General features: G+C 43.6%; 1 protein-coding gene across 1 annotated transcript; it reads left to right on the top strand.

Moving 5' to 3' along the window:
* Positions 1 to 1,805: 1,805 nt before the first annotated feature.
* CD59 (CD59 molecule (CD59 blood group)) lies at positions 1,806 to 15,525 on the top strand. Its single transcript, XM_088789509.1, has 4 exons — positions 1,806 to 1,943; positions 6,040 to 6,124; positions 7,860 to 7,961; positions 14,494 to 15,525. Exons 2-4 carry the CDS (start codon positions 6,058 to 6,060, stop codon positions 14,691 to 14,693), a joined length of 369 nt encoding a protein of 122 aa, XP_088645635.1. The 5' UTR covers positions 1,806 to 1,943; positions 6,040 to 6,057; the 3' UTR covers positions 14,694 to 15,525.
* Positions 15,526 to 17,358: the final 1,833 nt, after the last annotated feature.

Genomic DNA, 17,358 nt, shown 5'->3' with positions numbered 1-17,358 from the left:
CAAGAGCAGCTGCAGTCATTGTGTTCCAGAAAGGATGGTAATAAAAGGGAAAAATTGAATGGAAAGTAAAAAGTCAAACATAGGCTGGAGAGATAAAACGGCCAGGTGTCCAGGAAGAGGATAGGTAGAGAAGGGGTGGGGGGATGCAGGAATTAGCACAGGCAGCATGGAGACCTGGCATGACAAAATTGTAATGGCCCAAGTAACATGCTACAGGGCTGAATGAAGGCAGTAGCAGGAGTAAAGAGATGAAGCAGGTAACTAAATGATGAAGTAGACAGGACTTAGTGATTAGATGTGAGGGAGTGGAAGAAATCAAAGTTGATTCCCAGTTTTCTGGCTTGATTTAAGAAAAAAATTGCAGGAAAAGCAGTGGAACATTGGAGATGAGTTCATATTTGGACACATTTTGAGTTAAAGATGTCTGGGGCATTTGTGAAGATGTCAGCAATCAGTTTGATATGAGTATGAAGACTGAGGGAGTCGTCAGGCCTGGAGAATAAATACTTGCAAATCATCTGCAAACATATCTCCAAGGTAAAACAAGGTGGATGCACTAGAGTATCCCAGGGAGCACTTACAGCAATGGTTCTTGGTCCAACCCTGGCAACACCAGATTATGGGTGGGTAGTGGAAAAGAATCTCTGACTGAAAGGTCAAGGAACTGAAAGCAAAACGAGGGAAAGTGGCATCTCGGAATCCAAGAGTTTCAAGGATGGAACAGCTAATAGGACGCATATAAGATAATGCATCTGAAAGAGCTTTGTAAATAAGCTATCATCAGCAATACACGTATTAGCTGATTTTAGCACACACACCCAGCGAAACTCATTTCCTGACACCCCTAAACTATCAGGATCATGGCGGAAGGCACATGTGATGATCAGTTATATGATTTGCCCTGCTTGAATTTTATCCCATGTCTTCTTCCCCTTCCCATTCAGCATAAGCAGCCATGAGATGCCAACCTTCTTACCCTGATCGGCAGTGTCATAATCACCAACAGAGGTCAGTCTCTTGGAGAAAGACTTGTACTTTTCGCTTATTCTCTCTCCACTCTCTCTTCCGTGGCGCTCTTAACCCTTTCGCCCCGACATTTGTTTACATCCGAATGAATATATCTGAAAATTTTATTCATAAAAATAATGTCATTTATATACAAAGCAGCTCAGATTGTTATTATTAAAGGCATAAACGTCAAAATATCAACTTTTTGCTTTTTGTGGATTTCTGACACATTCTGAAAAAAAACTTGAAATCAATTAATGGCAGTGAAAGAGTAAAAGCTAGTTCTGCAGTGGGTGGGACACTTTCCAAGTGATAAACAGAAACTGCCAATTACATCTTCACATAAAAATAACGTTCTAAATGGTAGGTCTGGTCCCAGACTGGCCAATGTAAGCTGAAGGATATTCGGAGGCTCCAGAGCCTAAGAGCAGAAAGGAGCCTCAGGCTGCAGCAGGACTGAATAAACCCAACAGCCGGGACCAGTGAGAGCTTGGCATGGGCATAAAAAAGTTTTGAAAAACATTTTAATACTATTTTTTTAAAAGGGGAAATTAGAAGTCTTGGAGTTTCATATTGTTTTCGATAACAAACCGGAGGAAGACACCGTAAACTTTCCTTTCTGGTTTTTAAAGGCCTCAATCTAGCCCGGGCCACCGGTCTTTTTCTGAACCTGGGCGGGCAGCCTGAGACCCCTTACGTGCTGTAGTTGCCCAGCTCCCAGGGTGCCCTGGGCGCGTGCAGTGACCGCCACGGTTCTGGAGGCTGCACTTGTACTCTGATCAACGCGCAGACTGCAGCGCGCAGGACTAAACCGGCGCTGGGCGAGGGGGGCCGGCGAGAGGAGGCGGAGTCCGCCGGAGCCCAGGCTATAAAGACCGGAGGCGCGCCCCACTCGCCCCGCGCGGCGCTGGTTGGCGGTTTCCGAGCCTTGTTCGGTAAGACCTAGGGCTGGGCGGCGGGCGGAGTCGCGCTCCGAGTCTGCGGCGGCTGCAGAGCTTGGCCTGCGCCCGCGGGCGGCTGGGTTCGGGCCCCCGGGGACTGGGGGGCTCGGAGGGTCCGAGCAGGCTGTGCCTCTACTGCGCGGGCCTCCGCGCCCGGGGCGGCTTTTCCCAGTAGCCCCGGGACGGGGCGGCCTCCTAAGGCCCTGTCTTTTCGCCCGCGGCCTGGCAGGAGTCCCCCTGCACTGGACGCTCCTGGTCGCACGCTTTACGTTCCCCAGAGCTTGGCTTCCTTTATTTACACCAAAAAGGGAGGAGAGGCCACTCTTCCCAAAACACCCCGACGCGGGCGGTGCTCTCCATTCCCTCGGGAGTATTTTCCTTGAACTCTGACCACCTGCCTTCACCTTTCTCAGAAAGGAATCTCTTGCAATCTAGGGATAAGAAATCGCGTCTTGAAAGGAGGTTAACCTCATCGCTAAGTGGTCACGGACATTCTTCTGTCACCCAGAAGTGTAAATTTTGAATTTTAATAAACAGGGCAGGGCCGAAACTTCGACGTTTTAAGTCCAAGTTTGGTGTGAGGTTTTGCTTTCTTGGGCCGGCTTGGATGGAGCCCTTCTTAGAGTCCGACAGACAACCGTTAAAGGGATATTAAATAGTGACTTGAATGGTTGTTTAAGGAGAAGCAGGTTCTCCAAGGATCCGGGAAATGTGCCAGCTCACATATTCCATTTCTCCTGACATACGTGAACAGTGTCAAGAAAATGGTTTCTCCCCTGTAGTCTGTAACCCACAGTGAGAAGAGCTGGGGTCTGTGACTCATCTTGTGACGTCTGTGACTCAGTACTTGTGACATTTGAAACTCTGTGTTTCCATGTTTCCCAGCTCTTGTTTGTGGAAGAGTGATTTGACTTAGTTGCCACTTTTTGAAGTCTAGCTCAGGAGGCTTCCTCAGGTTTTCCGTTTGACCAGTGGTTTCGTTCCTTCCTCGCACACCCAGTGTCCCATTTTGAACGTGCCTTCTGCTGTGACCAGCTGATTCTTTTAAAAATCATGTTCTTACTTGATGCTGACTTCCTAAAGAGATTAGGGGGCCCCAGCGGAGACCTGGCTGCCCACCTCTGCCAATTGCGGTAATTCTACTTCATTCTAAACAAATCAACCCATAAAATGTACTGACTTAGTGACCCAGCCCACGTTATATTAAGTCGTCTTGTGATGATAGTCGTCTTGCTTTTTGAAAAGGAGGGAGAGATCTCAAACACGAGGGAGAACTCAAATATGACATTGTGTTCAATTCCGAGACCCCCAAGATCAGGGACACACCTCTGCCCTATCCTTTGGCCCTAACTTAACCAGCTTAATCTGCCTGTGGGTGACTGGCTCTGGAATCCACCGACCGGTAGAGTCAGAACAGTTTGAAGCTTGGCATGCTTGAAGAGAACTGGTGAACCCACATTTTCTCATCAAGTTTATGCGTCACAACGTAATGGTCAGGGGCCTGCATTTTGGCATCAGAGCAGGGTTTGAATCTTGGATCTGCTGTTTACTGGTTGGGTAATCCTGAGCGAGCCATTTAATACCATTTTCTTAGCAGTAAAATCATAGGCGTGACCTCATTGATATAATTCACAGAAAGGGCTCGGTTTGGCACCTGCTATGTGGAGAACAAATGGTGGCTGTTAATATTTTGGGTACCCTGTGACCCACCTTGTTCATGGTTCCCACTGGTGGCCATGAACTCCCAGTTTTCCAGGACAGGCACACAGGGCTCGGAATGTTAACTGAGGGAGGTGGCAACATTTCCCAAAATGGTGGGTAATGCCTGACTCCAAAGGAGGTAGGGAGTTGCCTCACTGGACCAAAGGTGCCTGAGATTTGGTGCTTCTGTACTTTCAAAGTAGAAACATAACTTTGCTGAAGCTGTCTCTAAGAGAACATCCCATTAGGCTGAGTGGCTTGGATGATGAAAGCCCAAATATGGATTTTGGGGTGAAGTGAGCGGGTGTCTAATGGAATTCATCTTTGACAGCTGCCAAGTAGAAGCACTTAAAAAGGAGTGCATTAAAAATTCTGGGACAGCTCTTGAAGCACGTCAGCTAGACAAACAAAACCAAGCCCTGAGCTGCTGGAGGTTTTCCAAAGTGGAAGATGTGTTTTTACCTGCGCCCCATATTTTTGTGAAATATCTTCGTTAAACAGTTGGCTCTGTGGGTATAACCTCCAAGGCCAGGGCCATGAATAGGCTCTCTGTGAGTGGCCCTCTGGAAAGCTAGGGACTTGGCATCCTAGAGTAAATCGCAGAGAAGACCCTTGTATGGGCAGCTGCAGGTTTGTGTGGTTTAGAGAGTTGGGGGTGTGGGGAGCTGGCTGTAGCCAGCAGCTATAACAAGCAGGGGGACCTCCAAGTGGGAGGGGCTGTTCATTATGATGTGCCTGTTTGTCTCTCCCTACTGGTGTTATAATTACTTCTCTGAACTGAGTAACTGATCTCTGTAAATAGGCCTGCTGGGCTGCCCCAGGCACTGTGTTACAGGTGATAAGGAGGCAAAGCTCCAGGCTCTTGCCACTACTAGCCACCAGGTAATGTTAAGCTACTTGTGAGTTATCAGCTCCTGGTGAATAGAAGCATGATCTACCTGATGTAGCTCTGCAACTCACCTGTTTGCTGGGGACAGGTAACTTCATCCCCTGGGGTCTCTATTCATTTCCTATAAAATAAGCACTTCAGGTTTTATCCTTGAGGACACGTCTAGCCTTAATGTTCACCAGCCTCTAAGGCCCCAGGCTCCCCAGAGAAGTAACTATACTCACAGGCATCTGTGAATCTCCTGATATAAAATCTCTTCTCTGGGAGCCTCAGCTTAACAAATTTATTTCAGAAGCTGAATTCACAAGAAGTCTCCTCACCACAGAGTTTAGTTGGAGGACCTGTCTCCTCCTTGTTTCAGATGGTCTCAGGGAAGTGGTTTGGACAATTAAAAACCTCCCTGTGCCTTGGCTTCCTTAGCAGACAAAAGGAGGGTTCGATGCTCACTGCTACACATTAAGGCATAAATAGGGACTCGTCATCAAAGTTACCACGAACCCGTCTACTTAACCCAGAGTGATCAAGAAGGGGTCCCTGTTACCAGTCCAAAGTCCTGATGCTTTGAAAGGCCAAAAACTCAAAACATCCGAGTTTGGAGCAAGGAAAGGTTTATCAGTGAAGGAGCCGAGGGAGAAGATGGGAGACCTAGTGGTTCCTCAAATCCGTCTTACAGAGTTCAGGCGGCTTTTACGTCAGGGGAAGGGGAAACTGGAGGAACTGCTCTTGTAAAACTCACACCACAAGCAGAATTCCTCTAATGATTGGCATGTCTGTGTGCATGACTAAGCAGGAGCTGTTCGCCTGGAGGCCACTGACACAAGGCAGGCTGGAAGGAGATGAGTCTGAGAGGCCGAGCGTTTCCCTCTGTTGTATCCCCATCATACTTGCTAAGGTGGGAGCCAGTTCTGCTGCTGAATGCATCTTGGTGCCTTCCAGTCACCCGTTTGGTCTGATGCATTTAGTGGCGTGGCTTGGAGAAGTGGCCTTCCCTAGGCCCCAGCTCAGCCAGCAGCTTAGGCTGGAATTGCAGCAGGGCAGGAATTGCAGTTGCTGTATTGGGTACTTTCCTCATTCTCATTTGACTGAACACCCCTTATGGGGAAGGCAGTGTGGTCCCCGCTGCATGGAGTGAGCACTGAGGCTTGCAGGGACGGAGTTTACTAAAGGCTCACAGCCACTGTAGGTGAGAGCTAGGGCAGGGCGAGGGTAGTCCTGACGCGGGGCCCACTGTGCTTTGACTCGCCGTAGCTGCCTCTCTCACCAGAACCAATGGCATTTCTTCAGCAAGCTGAGGTCTTGGGGCAGGAGGGAGACCAAGCACTGCCCCACCTGAGTCACCCCATATGACACCCCAGCTTGGTTGGTTTCCTGTGCTTTCTTGGTCTGCTAGCTCCTTCCCCATGTCTCCGGGAGCCCTCTACACCTCCTAACTCTTAGTTTCTGAGAAAACTGGCAGGCATTTGTTGGTTTGTGACAATTCTTTGTGTGTCTTCCTTCCAGGTTCTATAGACAGTCACAATGGGAAGCAAAGGAAGTTTTGTTCTGCTTGGGCTCCTGCTCATCCTGTGTGTCCTCTACCATTCAGGTGAGTGGTCCAGAGGGACGTGGATCTGGACCATCTATGCCCCCTCAGCCATGCGCTTCATTCCTCTTAGGCCTCAGGAAGATGGAGCTGATGCCACTGGCCACGGCCTGGCCTTGGTTCTCTTGCCTTCCAGTGTTACAGGTCCAGGGCTTTGTGACAACTCCTTCCTACGTTACAGCGTTGCCCTCAGTGGAGCACCTTCCTGAGTTACAGCCTGTCGGGTTACAGAGCTGCTTTTGGGGGGGAGGGGCCGAGGAGGCTACACTCAGCAGCTTAAGTTACTCACCCCTCTCACCACCAGCTGTGGGGGGTACCAGTGTACACCATCTTTAGGGTGCTGAGCTCAGTCCCTCTGCCTCGGGGCTTCTCCTGTGTTCTGATGAGAATGATGGTCATGGTCATAAGCATTTATGTGCCGGTCACTGTTCTGATCAGCTCACAGGTACTTACTTATTTAATCCTCATGTCAACCCTATGGAGTAGGTACTGTTTTTATCACCATTTTACAAATGACAAGACTGAGGCTCAAGCAGATTAAATAACTTACAAAATATCCCACAGCAGTGGTACAGCCAGAATTTGAACCCAAATAGCCTGGCGCCAGAGCGTCTGCCTTTTAACTCCTTCACCTCCAGGGCACCCCTCCCTGGCTCCTAAAGGTATTTGTGTGTTCCTGAGTCTTAAGCTCTGTAGCAAGAGGAACACGTGTGTGGCTTGCTTTGCTTCCTCATAAGGAACAAATGTCACTTTCTGCCTGTGTCATGTTGGCACTACCAGTTTTGCGTTTCATGTACGCTGTCACTTGTGCTGTGTCACTGCTAATACCTGGCTGCCCAAGGCCCTAAGTTTAAGGTGCGCAGCTGCTGTCTTTCCCTTGGTTGTGTGTACTTCTGGCGATAGGTCATTCCCTCGGTAGGGAGCAGCTTCAGTGATGACACCTCACCCCACAGGTCATCAAACTTGTTCTCTAGAGGGCCAGAGAGTATTTAAGACTTTGCAGGCCCAGAGACAGAATCAAGGAGATTATGTAGGCTTTTTGTAAATAATAAGAGAGAAAACCAATTTCTAGAAAATTTTAATTGACAGAATTCAAAATGTAATAGAGTACAATTATTTATAATACAGATCTACTAATGAGACAGATGGGATTCTTTTTGGGGAGAATAACATTTTACTTACGTGGGACTCAAAAATTAGTGGTTCCTTATCATCAAATTGGTTGTAACTATTCATCTGTTAATACTGATCTGTAATGAGATTTTATGTATTTCCTCTTTGTAATGTCTTTTCAAATATAGACAGATAGCTGCTGCCAAAAATACTGATTATCAGTCTATCGGAGTGTGATTTCATGGAGCACATTCGTTGCTTGGAAGGCACTTATAGAATCTGTTAGCTTATTCTCTTGATAGTTTCCTTTCAATATATTGTTCCATTGCAGATTAATCACTTCCTCACTTCTGGTTGAACGTAGTGGGCAACTTCTCAATTGCACAGCTATATGGGTTTTTAAATATGGAAATTCCCTTTGAACTTGCATCAGGGCCCCCCAAAATGCTGCTGGACCTGGAGTTTGAGCTTGGAAAGATACAGCTGCTGCAGGTTTGTGTGGGAATGGAAGCACACTGAATTGCTGACCTCTGCCCCATAAGAGGAGATGGTAGGCTTTCTGGTGCCATGAGGGCAAGTCAGTGCGGGTCTGCCAGAGTCTGACGGGTTTGCTTCCTGATTCTAGGTCATAGCCTGGAGTGCTACTCCTGTCTCAACCCAGCTGGTAGATGCACTACCACCACCAACTGTACACACAATCTGGATGCATGTCTCTACGCCAAAGCCGGTAAGAGCCTCCCCCTTCCCTCTCTCTCAAGTGTAATGGGATGGTGAGAGCCTGGAAAAAAGTTTTACCACTCTCATTCTCCTTAGACGTGTATTCAATAAGTAACAGCAACCACTTAATAGCACCCGTTGCGTGTAGCACTAAGCACTTTCCATACATGTTTAATTTAATGCTTCCCACCTACCACTCATTTCATAAATGAGGAAACCAAGGCTCTGATTAAGCAACAGACTAAGGTCAAGTAAACAACCCAGGGTTGGAGTGTGGGAATCCATCTAATTCCAATGCCTATTCTCTTAGCAGCAACACTGGCTGCCTTCCAAACTTTTAAGAGCCTGAGTGTGTCAGAGCCTGAGCTAGGGGGTAGAGATGCAAAGATGAAGAAAGGAGACAATTAAAACTACGAGAGAGGCCTGTTTATCTGTCACAAATGTCTTTATTTATACCTCTCTTTCATTCCATGGGGTATTTAGTATATACAGAGTCCTGCAAGCTGAGCTCAAAGGATAAGTAGAAAATAAAAGAGGAAGAGTATTCCTGAGAGTGGCAAAAGCAGGTGCCAAGGTTCGTTGGCCTCAGAGAGCAGGGCAGCCATGGGCGTGGGGTGAGGGGCTGCTAACATGGACAAGTCCTGTCAAAGTACACTTTCCTTTTTTGTTAGACTCTAGAATCTCTACCCTCCAAAAACCCTAGTAAAATAGGATTTAGGAAATGGTGGACAGAGGAAAGAAGTCAGCAAACGCATGCTCTCTGTTCTTGCTGGATATGGTTCTTGATTGAATCGATGTATGGAAATAATACTGGTGAGGAATAGCTATTTCCGGGTCTCCTTAGCTGGGTAATGTACAAGGTAAAACCTCCCAGACTTACGTCTCTAAGAGACAAAAATGAAATCACCCGTCAAGGTTATTTCACTCTTGCACCCTCTACCACAAATTCTTCACGGTGGCAACATCAAGGAATGCTGAACAGATCAGGTAAACTCAGGAAAGGCTTGGGAGAAACACAGATTCAGAAAAACCTCATAGAAAGGAGATTTCTCCAGAAAGGAGAAACCCTCAATAAGTAAGAACAAAGTAGAATTATCCTGTCTAAAAAATAAAAAACAGGAGTAGCTGATAATTTTGATACAAATTTCTGGACTGCAACTCAAATTTCAAGACCTCCACACGAGAAACTTGATGCTGTAGGGGGACAGTTCCTCTGCCTCTGGAGTACCCTATTAATTCATCGTTAATGTAGAGGAAACACAGTCACTCACTCCACAAATGTTTGAGCACCGGTTACGTTTGAGCACAGAGACTTGGTTCTTAACCTTGATTGTCTGTGTCTCTTGGCCCCCCCACTACAAAAAGGGTAATTTGCAAATGAGAGAATAAAAGCAATATTATGTGTAGGATAATATTATATAATATTATTATAAGTATAAGAATTATAAGAATAATAAGTATAAGAATTACACATGTAGAATTAGCAATTAGGAGCTCTGAGCTCTGTCCTGCCACCAGTAAGTCCTGTCTGCCTCTCTTTTTTATTTATGAAATGTGAGTGTTGGATGATAGCGTTGGGGAGGGGAAAGAAAAGAGGGAAGTAGACTACAGCCAAAATCTTTTTTCCAGCTCTCAATTCCCATTGTTTCTTATCTGAATTATTAGACTTTTAATTTTTCCAACTTTATTGAAGTATACTAGACAATTAAAATTGTGTATATTTAAGGTGTATGTAATAGGATATATGTATACATTATGAAATGATGACCACAATCAATCTAATTAACATACTGTCCTCTCACGTAGTTACCCTTTTTTGCGTGATGAGAACACTTAAGATCTATTCTCCTAGCAAGTTCAAATATACAGTATAGTATTATTAACTATAGTCACCATGCTGTACACTAGATGCCCAGAGATCATTCATCTTATAATGAATTGTTAGGTTTTTTAAATACTTAATGTAAGCAGTGAGGCACAATTATTAGAAGGGCCAGAGTCCAAAATATCTTATCTACATGTGTGACACCACTAGATGCCGGCATGGATGTAGATAAGAGCTCTCATTCACGGCTGGTGAGAATGCCAGGTGATACAGACAGTTTGGCGGCTTCTTAAACTAAACATTCTCTCACTAACGAGTCAGCAATTGCATTCTTGATATTTACCCAAATGAGTTGAAAACTTCTATGCACACAATACCCTGCACATGGATATTTACAGCAGTTTTATTTATAATTGCCCAAATTTGGAAGCTACCAAGGTTATCCTTCAGTAGGTGAGTGGATAAATAAACTAGGGTCCATCCAGACAATGGACTAATAAAAAATGAATTGTTAAACCATAAAGAGACATGAAGGAAACTTAAATGCATATTACTAAGTGGAAAAAGCCAACCTGAAAAGGCTACATTCCATATCATTCCAACTCGATGACATTTTGGAAAAGGCAAAACTAAGACAATAAACAAGTCAGTGGTGGCCAGGGTTAGCTGGGAAACAGGAGGGATGGCTAGAGGGAGTGCAGGGGTTTTGGGGCAGGAAAACTCCTCTGACAGTGTGGTGAGGATGCACGTGATGCATTTGTTGAGCTCCTTAGAATATACAACGACCCAGAGTGAACTCAAATGTAAATCACGGACTTTGGGTGATAATGATGAGGCCATGTAGAGTCAGTTGTCACAAATGTTCCCACTCTGGTGTGGGACGTTCATAGTCAGGAAGGTGTTTGGGGTGGAGGTGCCAGGGAGCTACGTGGAAACTCTGCTTTCCGCGCAATTTTGCTGTGAATCAAACTCTCAAGAATAAAATCTATTTTTTAAAAAGGATAATAATGTGAATCTTAAATATTTTTTTTTCTTCTCATGATCATAAATCTCAAAACTTAAGCTAGACAGATGATAACAGCAGTTCTTGAAATACAGATATTCGGACCATGAGGCAGATCTTCACAGAATATGTAAGCCCCCTCCAGCTCTGGAGACATCAGCCTGGTAGAGGCAGGGTACAGCGTCATGAACTTGAGTCAAAGGCCAGGCACTACATTAGAGAAATCATTTATCTACTCTACCCACATGTGGCCCCAGCTGTAAAATGGGAATGCTTGTCTCCTGGGGTCAGTGGAGAGCACTTAGAGGAGAAAATGGGTATGGTAGTGCTGTGCAGAGTGAGTCTAGAAGAGAGACAGGTGTTGGCTGTTAATCCAGCCCCTATTGACGGGCCTTCTGGCCAGGTCCTGGAAGTATAAACCATGTACTTAGACTGTGGCAGAAGCTTCTGATGACAGTGCCAAGGATCATTGCTGTAATGGTCCGCTGAATAAGGGGCACACTTAGGAGAAAGCTGGGGACGGTTGCTTTGTGAAGGTGGACTCAAGCCAAGCAGAGAGAGAACCTCTAACATTCCAGGGACTCTGATAATAATCCACTTTTATTTGGGTGGTTCTCATAGTGGCTTTGGTGAGAAGCTCACCGTCATAAATAGGCAAATAAGATAATTAAGGAAAGTGCTTGGCTCACTGCAGGACACATAGTAAGTGATAAATTGGTAGCAGTTATTAATAAATTACTGTCTGCTCTCCCCAAGCTGTTAGGGTTCCTTGATTAAAATTCTGGTAGCTTTAATGCTTTCCCAGGTCCATGCCTGATTCCTGTTACATAACGCAGTCACTTGTCCTGTTCAACAGCGTCCTTAATATTAGAAGCATCCATTTAAATACTTATGACACAAAACCTATCTGGCCTCTGCCACTTAACCAAACTTCATTAAAATCCTGTCCAAACACCCATCCCTCTGAATGGGAGAACCGGACAGTTATATCTGCAGTTATAAGCCTAGATGTTTTGTGCTAAACTATGAATGAAATTGGATAAATTAGTTACAAGCCTTAAATGAGGAAATAGGCATCTGTATTTTTTTCTTTCCAGCACAGAAGATAAAACAGTTCCAGGGCAAGGACTACACCTTCTTTATCTGTATATACCAGGCATCTAGCACACAGCCTTAGCATTTAGACAGTTATTTCTGAAGAGGAAAATCTACTGTAACTGTTCTTTCTCAGTTAACACATTTTTTTTTCACTTAACATAATTTTTCTAAATATTAAAAAACTAGGCATATATTCTTTTGGCCTCTATTTTCCTGTGCAAAAGTTGGGACCTTAATGGCATGTTCTTTTGGGAACTTTTCCTGTTACTGAATAGTCTAATGATTTTTAATGAAATGTAAAATATTTTAGAAATCATCCAGTGACTTTAAAAAAACCAAACTCAATCCATACAGAAATGTGTAAGTGAAGATTAGTTTTTTGTGAAGGTAACACCTTGAAATTACTGGGCAGTCCTTCCAGAGAAAATTAATACATTCAGCCCCATACATACACTTTATTTACTCAAGTGGATTCACATTCTACATACAGTTCTGTATCTAGGCTTTTTTCTATTGAGATATAATTCACAAACCAGAAAATGTATATTCAAAGTGTACAATTCAGTGGCTTTTAGTGTATTCACAAGGTTGTGAATACAACTATCACCACTATCTAATTCCAGAACATTTTTATCACCCCAAAAAGAAACTCCTTACCCCGTAGCAGTCATTCCCCATTTCTCTCTCCCACATACTTTGGCAGCTACTAAGCTACTTTCTGTCTCCATGGATTTGCCTATTCTGGACATTTAATATAAATGGACTCACACAGTATTGTGGTCCTTTGCACCTGGCTTCTTTCGCTGAACATAATGTTTTTAAGATTCTCCCATGTATTGTATGTATCAGTACTTCTTTCTTTTTTATGACCGAATAATATTCCATTGTGTGGATATACTACATTTTGTTTATCCATTCACCAGTTAATGGACATCTGGGCTGTTTATACTTTTTAGCTGTTTTGAATAATGCTGCTATGGACCTTCATGTACAAGCTTTTGTGTGAACATAGTTTTCAACTCTTTTGGGTATATATATATACCTGTGATATAATTGCTAGGTCATGTGGTAACTGTTTTTAACTTTTTGATGAATTGCCAGACTTTCCAAGGTATCTACACCATTTTGCTTTCCCACCAGCAATGTTTGAGGGTTCCAGTTTCTCTACTTCTTTGCCAGCACTTGTTATTTTTCAATTTCTTGATTATAACCATACTGGTGGGTGTGAAGTGATTCTCATTGTGGTTATTTTTTTTTTATTTTTTTTATTGACATTCAATATTATATTAGTTTCAGGTGTACAGCATAGTAGTTAGACATTTATATAACTTATAAAATGATCTCCCCAATAAGTCTAGTACCCATGTGGCACTATACATAGTTATTACAGTATTATTGACTATATTCCCTATGCTGTACTTTACATCCCTGTGATATTAGGTTGGTGCAAACGTAATTTTCTAATAATTTTTAACCTTTTAAACCACAATTACTGTTGCACCCATCTAATATTTTGTAACTGCTGATTTGTGCCTCTTTTTTTTTTCAATTTTTATTTATTTTAAGTGTGCTTTTCCAGGACCCATCAGCTCCAAGTCAAGTAGTTGTTTCAATCTAGTTGTGGAGGATGTAGTTCACAGTGACCCATGTAGGGATCGAACCAGCAACCTTGTTGTTAAGAGCTCACACTCTAACTAACTGAGCCATCTAACCACCCCTGTTGAGAATTTTTTGATTAGTGATTTGATTTCGTTAGTAGTTGTTGATCTGTTCAGATTATGTTTCTTCTTGACACTTTTGGAAGAGAGTATGTTTCTAGGAATTTGTTTTCCTTTGAAGCACAAACATTTTAAATTTAGGGCGGTCAGTTAGCTCAGTTGATTAGAGTGCGATGCTCATAACACCAAGGTCGCCAGTTCAATTCCCGCATGGGCCAGTGTGAGCTGCACCCTCCACAACTAGATTGAAATAACTACTTGACTTGGAGCTGATGGGTCCTGAAAAAGCACACTTAAAATAAATAAAAGTTTAAAAACAGTTTTAAATTTTTCTGCACATTTTTAAACCTCAGGCTCTTTCCACATTAGCACCTGCAGGCCTACGTCACTATTTATCTACATGGGATTCCATTGTATGGTACTCTACTGTAATTTCTTCAAACACTTCTTTGTTAATGGGCTGATTTTATAGCTTTTTGCTGTTACAGATAGTACTGCAATAGCCATTTGTGAGCATGTATTTTAACCATTTTTACTGGTAATTTCGTGGAGTAAATTCTAGAAGTGGAGTTGCTGGATCAATGGGGGTATGTGTTTAAAAGGCTTAAAACAGCTCTTAAATCTCTTAAAACATCGGTATGGTTGCCTGTTGCCTCGCCCATACACACAACCGCACTGGCTCTGCTGAGACTTGGGTTTTATGGAAAAGTTCCATTTAGAGCTGTATTATCATTTACTTAACTGTTCCCCTTTACAACCCAACTGGGATGCACATTCTTTCCCAAATTTCTCCACTTCCACAAGGTAAGTTCTAAGAAATAGAATTGAAAGTTCAAAGACAGGTAAAGAACTTTATCCACTTGTCTGCTTACCTTTGTGTGTGTGTTTTTTCCCACAGACACACGAATATATTACCAGTGTTGGCAGTTTGCTAATTGCAATTACAACGACATCGTAAAACAGTTAGGGGGGAAGGAACTAAAGTATGAGTGCTGCCAGAAGAACCTGTGCAACAGAAGTGGGGGGACAAGTATATCAGGGAAAACGTTTCTGCTGATGACTCAGGTGCTTGCAGTCTTCTGGAAAATTTTCCTCTAAATCGATACCAGGAGAGTGTCTCCTAAACTCCCTGTTTCTGTGTATTCCTTATGTCCTTTGCTGCTGCATTCCAAAAGCTTTATATTTTCCTGCTGGGAAAGATAGTAAACTAGCTTGAGCAACTTGGATGAGAGAGACTCAGAAACTCTGAAGACCAGCCCTGTCTGCAGAGAAGGCCCAGTTGAGGGAAGAAGTTTAAGAGCGAAGCACTTGTGATTTGAGATAAGGTTACATGCTTCTTTCCTCTGCTTTTTGCAGTGACAGCTTGACTAGATTCTCTGCAGTCCTCAGCTATATCCCATCTTGTTCCTTGCATGTGGTTAAATAGTATGATAGTACTTCTTGGGGTGGGTGGGGCGGTGGGGTCTTTTCAACAATCTCTATCAAAGGAATGCTTCCATGCATTTTGGGACCTCCAGAGGTCATCATGACAGCCACAGATCTGCAGGGATGTTACCTGCTGACATCAAGCCTGTTGACTCCTAGCTAATGTGACACAGATTGTATAAAATACCATTTGTAAGGGCTATCAGCCTAATCACAATTGTGGAGGCTTTCAGAAGTTCTACCAGTTTCCTAAAAAGTGATACACCTTTCAGGAGGGCAAAGTTTTGCCTTTTTCTTGTGGGTGCTGGTGAATTATTCTCAAGGTCTGGGAAACTTAATGACATTGGTATTCTTATAATCTTGGTTGTGTTTAACCGTATAGCCTGACTTTTGCAGATGAAAGTGGGATTTCCTGATTAACATTTTTTAAAAAACCGCTTGATTATGTAATCTGTTAGACAAACTGGAATGAATGATGCCTTTCTGAAAATAAAATTTAATCAAATGCTTGGGTGTGGTCTTTGGCCCAAAAGGATTAGGGGACATACAACACGCCCAATGATAGAAAGGATCTTGGGCAGTGCCAGTTTTCTTCTGTTGGTGCCATAAACAAAGACTTCCTTATCCAAACCTAGCATACCTTGGTGCTCTGTTTCCCTGTTGCCTCAGTGGTTTTCCTTACATCATCTTTAATTCTATGTTTCAAGACAAAATAGTATGACTCTTTCCTTAACAGGACTTTTTCTGCCCGAGGAAGTACTGACCATGCCACAGCTGCTCGCTGAGCAAAGCAACTCATTTCATAAAGCACTTTGCAGTCAGGAGCAAGAATCAGTTTTGACTCCCTTAAGCAGAAAATGAATTTGGGGAAACTTTTAAAGGGGAATCCAACCAGACCACAAAAGCCAAGAAGTTGGGCAGTTCCAGAACTCTCATTCTCAAGATTCCGATTTCAGGGTGATACTGACTGCTATCTTGGGTCATGTGCCAAATTTGGGCCAGAGTACATTGAAAAAGGGGTCATTCTCTAAAGCTGAATCTGCATTTTGCTAAATGGGGAAATAAGGAGAGGGTTGCTCGAGTTGAAACTCGCAAAGGCTATTATATAAGTGGCCTTAAGCTTCAAGGTTTCTTTGTGTAGAAAGTTGCTATTACTCATGCTGTAGACTAAGGGTTGGGTGTCTGGGCCCAAAGGCAATACTGCAAAGGCCAGGTGAGCGGAGAGTCAGTAGCCTTTGCATTGCTTTACACAAATGTTCCTATTGGGTTCAGTATTGCGTTGTGATAACTCCATTGGATCTTCTCTTTCGGGAGATGAGCTGTAGCTGTAAGGTACACCCAATGGGTAGATATGTCCTGAAATATACTCCTAGTATGTCCCGAAGGATGCTGACCCATTGTCCAACTTAGTCTTGGAAGTACTGAGCTTCAAGGTATGGGTGTATTCCCCTGTGTCCTTGCAGTCAGCCCTATGACTTACATCATGCAGGGTGTATCCTGGTAAAATAAGGGCTTGCCCAGCCCATGTGTTTTGGACTTTGGGCCTCTTGAGAGTATAAACCATGCTTTATATGTCTGCATCCTCATTAGGGCCAGATGATTTATCTTGTACGTCATAAGTCTCTCCTCAGTGTTCAAAGTCTACTAGCTCACATTGGTTTTGCTGCCTGCTTGCAAACAGATCTGAACTAATGCTGACAGTTCTCTAAGGGATTCTTCATGTGCTGGGAAGGCACAGAGCTGGCCAGAGGAAGTACTGGCCGGACCATCACTAGGGGTACTAGTGAAGAGGGGTACATTCTGGTGCAGGGTTCAATGCTCCCTGTTTTACATGTATTTTCATCTGTACTATCATCAGCCCACTTTGTTGAAGAGGAAACTACATTTGGAGAAGTGAACTGAGTTGCTAACTAACGGTCACTGAAGCAGTAGGTTGGCAAGTCCAGTATTCACACTATTCACACTCAACTTCCCAAGTCAGACACTCCACTATCCTGCCTGTTTTGCACACTGTTCTAAATGTACTCCAGTCTGACTTAGGAAAAAAGCCTGGAACGAGACCCTGATGCTTTATTGCTTTGAAAAAATCTATTCCTGCCTTTTCTGAGAAAAAATATTAAAGACTTATTTTTTTACTGGACGGTTACATTACCCAATAGAGCTTTATACAACCTAGTTAGGCCTCTTTTGGAAACAGATAATTTCAAACACTGTTTGCCACAGTCTGTTTCCAAAGGCCCACTGCTTCTTGCATTTCATTTCAGGATAGTAGCAGTTAAGTGCATGAGTTTTGCAGCAGAGAACCTTGGTTCAGATCCTGTCTCTTTCACTGATTGGC

This window comes from Rhinolophus sinicus, chromosome 14, assembly GCF_057876585.1.
Source record: "Rhinolophus sinicus isolate RSI-liver-muscle chromosome 14, RSI-T2T, whole genome shotgun sequence".
Classification (NCBI taxonomy): Eukaryota; Metazoa; Chordata; class Mammalia; order Chiroptera; family Rhinolophidae; genus Rhinolophus; species Rhinolophus sinicus.
Note: the sequence above shows the minus strand (reverse complement) of the source record. Positions and strands in the feature narration are given on the sequence as shown.

What these genes read in the sequence shown, in the direction of transcription:
- CD59 (XM_088789509.1), top strand. Translation starts at nt 6,058, where the DNA reads ATGGGAAGCAAAGGAAGTTTTGTTCTGCTTGGGCTCCTGCTCATCCTG. An exon ending in GTGTGTCCTCTACCATTCAG is followed by an intron (nt 6,125 to 7,859) that starts GTGAGTGGTCCA and finishes TCCTGATTCTAG; the next exon opens with GTCATAGCCTGGAGTGCTAC. An exon ending in ATGTCTCTACGCCAAAGCCG is followed by an intron (nt 7,962 to 14,493) that starts GTAAGAGCCTCC and finishes TTTTTCCCACAG; the next exon opens with ACACACGAATATATTACCAG.